Raw genomic sequence first — 10,271 nt, forward strand, 5'->3', positions numbered from 1 at the left:
TATTTCGCAACAGGGCTCAAATGCTGTATATAATCTTTCCAAAGCTGCATTCCCCAAAATGGCCACGTCCATCACCAAGACCCGCATGGCTGATCATCAGACCGCACAGATCTGCCAGATCTGACTAAAGATCTGACAAATCTGACCAACAGATTTGACTAAAATACATGCGGTTTTATTATAGCTACCACTGCAATCACATGCAGAGGGACGGTTTTACTGTGTGATTCTGCATCAAACACACCAACACTGATAAATACACACATGATGCACAGTTATAACTGATTAAGAATGAACATGTTTACATCTCAGAATCAAAACAATTCAGATATAGTATAGAGTTGGAATATGAATGCAGATGAGCAGCATCATTTGATCTGGGAAGAATTTGATGAGATCTGTGACAAATCTGATCAAATCTGCAGAGCATCAAGAGACCTCTGCAAAAACTGTGTAGCAGAAACGTTAAAAAATGAAAAATAAAACTGTTAAATATATATTTGTGTATATTCGTATAGGGATCTTTTAATTCGATTACAGCTAAAACAAAATCTGACAAAGTCAATGAGAAACACTCTTTGCAACCTATTTTACCTCCTAAAATCTGATGTATTTTGAGTGAAACAGGATCAGTTATGATGAAAATGGGTTTTACATGCCATAATGGAGTCAGATGCAGGAAAGGGAAAAGGTATTTGTGATTTTAGCTGGAAAAAAACATAGATTTTAAGATATATTTTGTATAATATATTTTAATAAAAAAAAATAAAAAAAATGAATAAAAAAAAAAAATACAAAAAAAAATATATATATATATAAAACAATTGTTTTAGATTTAAATAACATGTAAGTGAATATTTAAGTAGTAAATAGTATACATTTTAATTTCATATCAGCTTTACCTTTTGGCAAGATACAGTATAGGGGGATATTATATTATATTTTAAATGTGAAGGAAGAAAAAACACTAAACTTGGTTAAGATATTTGTCTTACAAAATTATTTGGCAAAAAAACAGCTACAGATTTTACTATGCATAAGAAAATGCACAGAAAACCAAAAAGCTCACAGAAAAAAAGCATACATTGACTACAACATAATCAGTTATAAATATTTTATTGGTTCTCTTGTTTTTGCATGTGTTCATAATTTCTTTGTATGAAGATAAACTTTTGAATGAAATTTTTCTTTGTATGCCACAATTATGTCCGCACAATTTGTCATGTTTCATTGCGTTATTATCACAAATAAAACTGTTGGCTCCGAGCACAACTATGCAATATTCTTAAATATTTAAGAATATTGAAATGAAGGGTGAAGACATCACTTTCGGCCACTACTGTATATCAAATCAAAACGATGGGGAATGACCACAAGTCAGGTTTCTAGGCAGGATTATCCAGCATTGCTGCAGTGATAAACTCTCTCCTACAAACCCTGATGAAAGAGAGAGAAGGACAAACACGCGGATGAGAACATGATGGCGTATTTTCACTGAGCGGCTGACAGAGCAGATGCTGCGACACACAGTGATCTTTGTCACGGTCCAGACAGAACATCAGACACGGACCGGCACGTCAACCAAGACATCATGTCAAACGCCTGTGTGTGCTTGTTGTGGGATAAGAACAGAGATATGAGTGTCTGGATATATTTAATGACATGATTTAAGTCCATGTTCAGTCACAACTGGTTATCATAGACCCAGATTTTAAATTCACAATGTTGTCTGGATCTGTAGAAAGATTAGATGACTGTAGGATTGAAAATAATCCAAGATATTTGAAATGAACAAAGACATTTGCTTTACTGTTTTCCACCCCCTCTTTCTACCACAAGGACCATTTGGAGTTCCTAAAGGCACAGAGGGGCTGATAGGCCGAGATGTGTGTGTACTTCGGGGGTCTATGAATTGTCACACCTTTAGTACAATGGGAGTTTGCATTCAGAGTTTACACCTTTTGAGAGCCGGAGGCCATTTGCCTGTAAGTCGACCCTCCTCTGTGTGCAAGTTATCTCTAAACTCTTAAGAACTTTATTACCTTTTGTTTTGCTTCTTTGGGAATGAAACCTTTGTACCAGTCGCACTGAGACATTTCAAATGATACCAAACATGTATAATTACTTATTGTACACATTTAACATTGCATAGGTTTTTAGTGAGTTTTAAGTGAGGAGGAGAAGAGGGGGATCGGGGGAGATAAGTAAAAGTGAGGTGTGAGTTGCACTGTGTGCTGCGTCTCGGATGTTGCTTTTACATGCAAGAGAGAGTTCAAATGTTAATTCTCAGGAGAGCCTTTTTTCTTTCTCGCGGGGTAGCCCAGACTTACTGGCACCCGCCTTACCTGACCTTCATGACCTTTGATAACATGCACTGCTGTTCAAAAGTTTGTGGACGTTAAGCTTTTTTTTGAAAGAAGTCTCTTATACTCACCAAGGCTGCATTTATTTGATCAGAAATACAAAAAAAAAAAAACAGAAATATTGTGAAATATTATTACAATTTAAAATAGCTGTTTTCTATATGTGAATATATTTTAAACTAATGTATTCCTGTTATCAAAGCTGAATTTTCAGCATCATTACTCCAGTCTTCAGTGTCACATGATCCTTCAGAAATCATTTTGATCAATGATGAAAATAGTTGTGCAGTATCGTTTTTTTTTTCAATATTCTTGCATGAATAAAACATTTAAGCATAAATTGGCATCTTGACCAATTTAATGCATCCTTGCTGAATAGAAGTATTAATTTCTTTCCGGAAAAAATCTTTACTGACCCCCAACTTATGAATGGCAGTGTATATGAGAAGCATTGTCCATTTATTTTGTTTTCCTAACTAAGTTGCATTTTATTATTTGCATTTTGCATTGTTTTTTCCCCTGCTGTTTGCAAAAAAGACTTGCTTCGCACCAGTTGAACCACTGAATTAGGACAAATGTGTGAGGCGATGAAAACAACAACTGAAATTAGACATATGATTGAAATGAATTTAATGAAACATAGCAAAACATGGCATGAGCAACAAAACAAGTCACTTAATGATCTATATGGACATACAGACAGCATCACGTCTGTGGTTTAATTCACATTTCAGTGTCATTCGTTAATACAAAGCAATCAATCATATAGAAAATATGATTCCCACCATATTTCAAACTCAAAGTGCTTCTTACATGTACAAATCGCCATCAAAACAACAAACAGAAAAGACCTCTGTTACCTCATATTAAGGTATTTCTTTATCCTTCCCTTTTAGCAACCATGTGCATTACGCTGCCGCCAACGTGATCCCCATCCTTTTGTTTCACAGCAAAGACACCATGATGATGCATCACCAGACAGCCAATGGGACGAGCGTGTTGAGGTTCATGTCCTGAGCTAGCATGTCAGAACTGCCCCAGCAGTATTTTTTTTTCGGCAAGTTTGCCCAGTGATCAGAGAGTAGAGCGGAAAGAGGAGGAGCTAAAGGCGATTGGCGGAATAAAACATGTCATGCAACGTGGCCTCGGCTTGTCACAAGACATCACATCTGCCGCGAGCATCCGAGCGAACGCTTAAAAACACACCCGCTCCCCATCCACACAGCAATGGTGCGTTAACTGCTCGGTAATAATGGGAAAATCATGCCGTCAAAAGAAATATTTGGTGGTAGTTGGGTGGATTGGACGCAATTCACCATTGGGGTTTAACCAAAATCAGGAAGGGGTTCGATTATGCTTCTTTTTTCTTTTTTTAGTGTGTGATGTTGCTGTTTGAGCATGAAAAAGCTCTTAAATTTCCAAAGCACAAAGTCCCTCCAGTGAGAGTTTCACCGTTTCTGAACTCCCTGAAACGCCTCCATTGTAGTCTTGAGTTTTCTTCCGGGAACTTCGCATGTGTCCCTACTATAAAGTAGATGAAAAACAGCATGTGACAAAAGTAGTATGTCCGAATTAACAGTACTCATAAAAGAGAGGCAAAAAGTGCCCGGATGACCTACTACTTCCGGCGGATGTCGTACATCCAGATTACATTCACACTACACACATTCATAAGTACTTTTTTAGCAGTCGTGAAATAATTACTTATTCAAAATAAGTAGCTACTCAAGAGAGCTCGTCATGTCAGACGCAGCCAATATTCCTCATTTAAATAATTAATATGCAGAATAAAGGGGCGGGGCCTTGTTGAGTTGCATTAGTAGTGTTGAAACTGGCGTTTATGGTGAAGGGCGGGACATTTCCCAAACACACTCGAAGCGATTGACCAATCACAACACACTGCTCCAGCCGACCAATCAGAGCACAGTGTGCTTTTCAGAGGGAGGAGCTTCATAGAGACAGGAACTAAACAGAGCGTTACTGACAGACTGGGAAGAGACGAGCTGCAACAATGGAGAATATGGGGAAAATAATGTGTCTTGGTAGACGCATCGGTGTTCCTGTACGTGTATAAGTACGGTTCAGGTCTAAATTGCTTAGTATTTGAGGGGAGTGATGGAGCAGATGCACCTCATGTAACAAGGTGTACAAATGTTGGGTTTATCCGACATCTATTGAATAGGGTAAGTGGGCCAGACTTCAAGACAGAAGCAACAGGCAGGATGGTAGACAAATATTGCGTGCAGATAGAGGAAGTTGTTGCCTGAGGCTTTGCCCACTTCCTGTTCAACGGCACGCTTCAGTCGACACGAAAACCCTTCATATGGTTTCGGTGTGGAACTCGACTGAGCAGGAATGGCATTGTCAACAGCGGACAATTTCTGAGAACTTATTTTATAACGTTCTTCTAAACCTTCTTGAGTCATGACTTGCTTCCCAAATTATTCACAGCTTTATTTGATCATTGTGTCTTAAAAATATAACATACAGTACATTCGTCATCATCATAAATCACATTATCATAAAAAGTATTAGAAACAATATATGGATTAGTTTCACAAAAAAAAAAAAAAAAAAAAAACTGCTTTAAGCTCATGCAATTGCACATAGAAAGTCGGCTTTAACAATCTATAGATTGAAGCCATTTGCCAGAACAAACAATATGATATGAAGATTTTGTTTGTTATGATGAAAGAAAGATAAGTAACTTTAACATAAGGTCCTCGAACAGTCTCTGTAGTACTGCAATAAATTTCCTAAAGTGTCTAAAACAAGTATTGTAGAGCAGTACCTCCGCTATAAGTCCTCAAGTCTCTGACGTTCTTCAATAGCATCTTTTCGGGGGAAATCTTAAATAAATCCAGCATTTCACCCTTGTGCAGTGGCCCTTGCTTTCAATAGTTGCTTGGTACATCTCAAATGCAGAGGTCATTCCCTTTAAAAGACATTATGGCTCAGAGTTGAGCTCCATATTTAGACATGCGCTGATGGAGCTCGAGTTTTTTCCCAGTAAACCTACAGCAGATTTGCTTGACTCTCTGATATGCATGTACCACGGCAGCTATCGAAACTCAGGCCACAACATTCAACCCCTTCCAGACCCCACTGAGAGCGAAACTAAAGCAAGAGAACCCCTAAGCAGAAGCACCATGGTGTGCGTTCCCTGGAAATCCAACAGTTATAGAAAGGTGTAGTGTGACAGAGTCTGAACATCTTCAAGATCCAACTGCATCTTCCGTTTGGCTTCGTCTTCTCCGGATGCCGTCACTCCGAAGGACAGGAGCACATCTTCACGGGGCGGGCTCATGGTGAACCTTCTCGGTCATCTGTTTGGCACTGTAGTAGGACATGCCAAGGCCCATGATGGCCAGCATCATGGCGATCTGGTTGACGGAGCGGTCATGAGCCGGGGCCTGAACCTCTCCTGCTACCTGCCTCTGCGAAAAGAATGGGGAAAAGGATTGTTAACAAGGCCATAATCTTCTAAATGCTACAATCATCGCACTTCCTCATAAAGACCACAATGTCCTGCTCATTTGTGTGGGATACATACAATGAGCTCTATCATTAAATATTTATAGCCAATAAAGTAACAGCAGGAGAGGAACATCATTGACTACTCCATTGTAGTCTTGAGTTTTCTTCCGGGAACAAACGTCACAATATTCCTCATTTAAATAATTCCCACCCAAGGCATATGCAAAAAGTTGAGTTGCGTTAGTAGTGGGTTAAAACTTGTGGTTATGGTGAAGGGCGGGACATTTCCCAAACACGCTCGAAGCGATTGACCAATCACAACACACTGCTCCAGCCGACCAATCAGAGCACAGTGTGCTTTTCAGAAGGAGGGGCTTCATAGAGACAGGAACTAAACCGAGCGTTACTGACAGACTGGGAAGAGAGGAGCTGCAACAATGGAGAATATGGGGAAAATAATGTTTTTGAACATTCAAGCATGAGAACCTCTTCTAGCAGAGCCCAAAAACAAAATTGAGAATAAAAAAAAAAAAGGGCATAACAGGTCGTCTTTATTGAGAGAGAGCAAAAAGTATCCACATTCATCCATGCAGAGGTGCAAAGCACAACCAAAACACCGTTATTCCACAAGACTCATGCAGTTACAAAGCGTAGCTTTAATGAAATATGATTTTACAACCAGATATGAAGGATTATGACAGTATTTGTTGTGATAAGTGGAGTCTATAAAAGCTCATTGAATGACGCCACACTCGTGTTTAACCACCGCAAACCTCAAGGTGACGACATTAAGACGGTTTTAACAAGTCTCTGCAATCTCCATTAAAGCAAGTAGGTTTAGAAGGGTCTAAGAAAAGTAAGATGATAATCTTTTTAAGATTAAAAAGATTAAGCATTTAATCATTAGGGCAGGGCTTGACAATAAGTTTGCCTAATGGTATTATTTTAGGCCAGATTTTTATGCATTGCAAACTTAATGATTCAGAGTTTTGTGATGTATGGAAAATTATTGTTGAATTAAAAACTAAGGACAGGTTATTAAACTGACTAACAGGAGGATTTGTTCAAACTGCAAGAACAATTTTTAAATGTTCTTGGGTTTTAATGTCAGTATTTGAAGTAATAAGCTTGACATTTCAAAGTAGTTCTAGTAGAGTTTGATTAGCTCGTCTGAATCTGCATGCACAATACATAAAACAATAGATACTTGCTGGAAAAAGCAGCTCAATACTGTAAAAATCTGAACTATTGTGACACTATAGAAAAAGTAGGTGTTGTTATACCCCAATATTAGTCCAATAATTAAATTTGCTTTTCAAGATGGAGGATTGATAAAGTTTTGAATGTTAAAACTTTAAAATGAATGTCTGTCAAAACAAATTAATCAAGATAGTTGCTTGTTTACTACCATTCCCCCCTGCGGCTTTCACGCTATTTTTATATTCCAAGTCGTGAGAATTACATCAAGCTCATGAGAGATGAATTTAAACTGGTATTTCCCATGTGTACATAGCCTTCATTCAGCCCTTCACGGTCATTGTTCATATAATTAGTTCAGTCGCTTTTAGCCATGAGGAATGCAGTGTAAAAGCCAGACCGGCACCAGTCTGATCTTTCCAATGGACATTTACACGTCCCAAACTAACCAACATTACTTGCTCCTCGCAAAAGCCATTATGTAAGTGTCACACATGCACGCATTTTAAAGGGGTCATATCATACTTTATCGTTTTATTTATTCTCTGATGCACTTTTTTTTCTTTTCTTTTTTTGGTCAACACCGAATAGGTTGATGTTTAAATGTGAGCAATCATATTATTAATGATGGGTCTCGGGTGTCAGATCAAGAGATTTAAGCAGCTTAGTTTAAATAAATGAAATTTTTTTTTTCACTGGAAAGAAATGGAGTTCTGAAAGCTACAGTATGTTTTCACACACAGTACAATTAACAATAGATTTGAGGAAATCTGGTTCCTCATGAAATGACCCATTTATACATGCAATCCAAAAAGGTTCACTTTTCACAGATTTAACCAAGTTACAATATTTTAACAAATACCAACCTGCAGAAGACGGAAGTATCCAGGAGTCAGTCTGCCGAGTCTGATGATCATCACTGCGGTTTTTGTGCGCCACACGACTGAAACGAACTTCCCGAAGGGTTGTGCAATGCCGAGGTGTTAACCTGTAGACCGGACAGGACGAGTCAATTAAAAAAAAAAAAACAGAATGCAATCTATTGTGAACATTTAAATAATAAGTGCGCCAAAAAGGACCACTTATTCAGACATTCTGACTGAAAATCATTAGAAGAAAGAATGCTATTAAAACCTTGAAATGGTCCTTGGAAAGTTCAAAATTAGGGTTAAAAGAAACACCAAGTTTGTTTTGCCATAAACCGAATATGGCTGATGCAAGAGCAAGGGAACACTTCACGCCGTAGGCAACAATCCCGAACAAATGCAGAGAATCACGTCTGGGTGACAGTAATCTGTTGTCTGAAACTGTGCTGGTTTGAACCAGACCTACTCTGACTCAAATAAGAAACAGAAGAAAAACTCGTCCAAAGCCTGCAAGGCACCATTATTCAGAACAGATCACAAAACAACGATTCGAACTCATCGGAGTTAAGAACGGCTAGTCGTTTTAGACTAACGACTGCAAATTTGGTACTCAAAATATGATATACAAGTGGGTAAAATGAACTAGAACTACATTAACCACTTGTAAAGTGGCAAGAAGTGAGAAGGCAATGGTAGATACATGTCTAGGATGCATCTACCAACCTTGCTGCAACTGCACGCTTGTTCAGGGAAAGGAAAATGACTCCGTCGTTGTTGCTCCAAGGCAAACTCCAAAAACAGCTGGAATGGAAAAACCTATGAGCTCTTTAAAGGTTAGCCATGAAACACATTTCTAGCAGCCGAAGTTGGACTTTAAATGCAGACCTCTGCCAGTCAGACCTGCAAACAGCATGAGCGGTCAGCAAATGAAGAAGCTGCTCCAAGAGGAAGTTTTCTCAGGAGCTCCGCCCTTTTATACAACCTGATCTCTTGCCGTCAGATTGGCGGATTGTGTGTTGCTCTCTCTCTCTCTCTCTCTCTTCTCTCTTCACCATGCACAGCTGTCAGAATGCATCATAGGCTTTCTGGCTTGCACATGTACACACCCACTTTGCCTTTGCAAGAATGACTTCAATAACCATGTGAACAAAAAGAACACACTTTGCATTTATGAAATAGTGTCAAATACTTAACGTGTTGTCAAGATCATCCTCCATTATCCTGCCTCTAAGTGAGGACGGAGTGACCGCATTCACACAACATTATGCTTCTACGCCACAGACCACACATGGCAGTGTTTTCGTTATGCAAGTGTATTCCACTTCACTGGTCTGAATTACAGAATGCATCACTGCAGATTTTACAAAGAGTGATGTAACAAAAGATCATCTCAATGACCTGATTCGGTAGAGGGCTTTATAACATCCGTTATTTCGAAAAAAATCTAACATTTAAGGCCAAGAAAACCGCTTTAAGGAAAGATTAAATAGACAATGTGAACCCTAGTTTCTCTCAATTAAAAATAAGCTTTAAAAAAAAAAAAAAAAAAAAAAAAAACTTGATTTCAGCAGAAGAGGAAATTCCACAGCCTGTGCATGTGGGCCTTCAAATATTGACAATGGATGACCTTGCAGTTACAAAGACTGGGAAGAACTACTCCGGTTCTGTTATTGTCTTTTGGAGCATGGTGTGGTAAGGGGAAACATTTTCTTCTCTTCAGTGAGAAATAGTTTCCAGTGTAAATTTCTATCATGATGGGATTTAATTAAGCTCCATAAAAAGACTGAGAAAGACCTACGAAAGTCTCATTTATTCACGGCATGAGTTATTTATAAAGACAAAGAACCTGACAGATATCAAACTGTAGACCATATAAACATCAATTGACCACACTCTTCACTTTAGACTATCCTTTTCAACTTCCAGAGTGAGGCCCTTTTTACACCTGGTATTAAAGGATTAGTTCACCCCAAAATGAAAATGAAATGAAACAAAATGAAAATTTCCTAATAATTTACTCACCCCAATGCCATTCAAGATATCCATGTCTTTCTTTCCTCAGTGGGAGAGAAATTATGTTTTTTGAGGAAAACATTTCTGGATTTTTCTTCTAACGATGGACTTCATTGGTTACCATCGTTTTTAAGTCCAAATCAATGCAGTTTCAAAAGTCTCAAAAGTCTCACAGCTGAAGAAGAGGTTGTCATCTAACGAAACGATAGGTCATTTTCAAAAAAAATAAATAATAATTGATAGACTTTTTACCTTCAATAGTTCGGACTGAGCTGATAAACAAACGGACAGGGAACTACGTCATCACGTTGAAAGGTCACGCCGGCGCCGGCAATACTATTTGAACTACTAATCA

At 38.4% G+C, this 10,271-nt stretch overlaps 1 protein-coding gene across 1 annotated transcript; it reads right to left on the reverse strand.

Moving 5' to 3' along the window:
- Nucleotides 1-2,976: 2,976 nt before the first annotated feature.
- LOC309483357 (putative transmembrane protein ZNF593OS) lies at nucleotides 2,977-8,019 on the reverse strand. Its single transcript, XM_082149146.1, has 2 exons — nucleotides 7,904-8,019; nucleotides 2,977-5,800 (listed from the first exon to the last, which is right to left on the reverse strand). Exons 1-2 carry the CDS (start codon nucleotides 7,952-7,954, stop codon nucleotides 5,654-5,656), a joined length of 198 nt encoding a protein of 65 aa, XP_082005272.1. The 5' UTR covers nucleotides 7,955-8,019; the 3' UTR covers nucleotides 2,977-5,653.
- Nucleotides 8,020-10,271: the final 2,252 nt, after the last annotated feature.

This window comes from Leuciscus leuciscus (assembly GCF_965113295.1).
Source record: "Leuciscus leuciscus genome assembly, chromosome: 20".
Classification (NCBI taxonomy): Eukaryota; Metazoa; Chordata; class Actinopteri; order Cypriniformes; family Leuciscidae; genus Leuciscus; species Leuciscus leuciscus.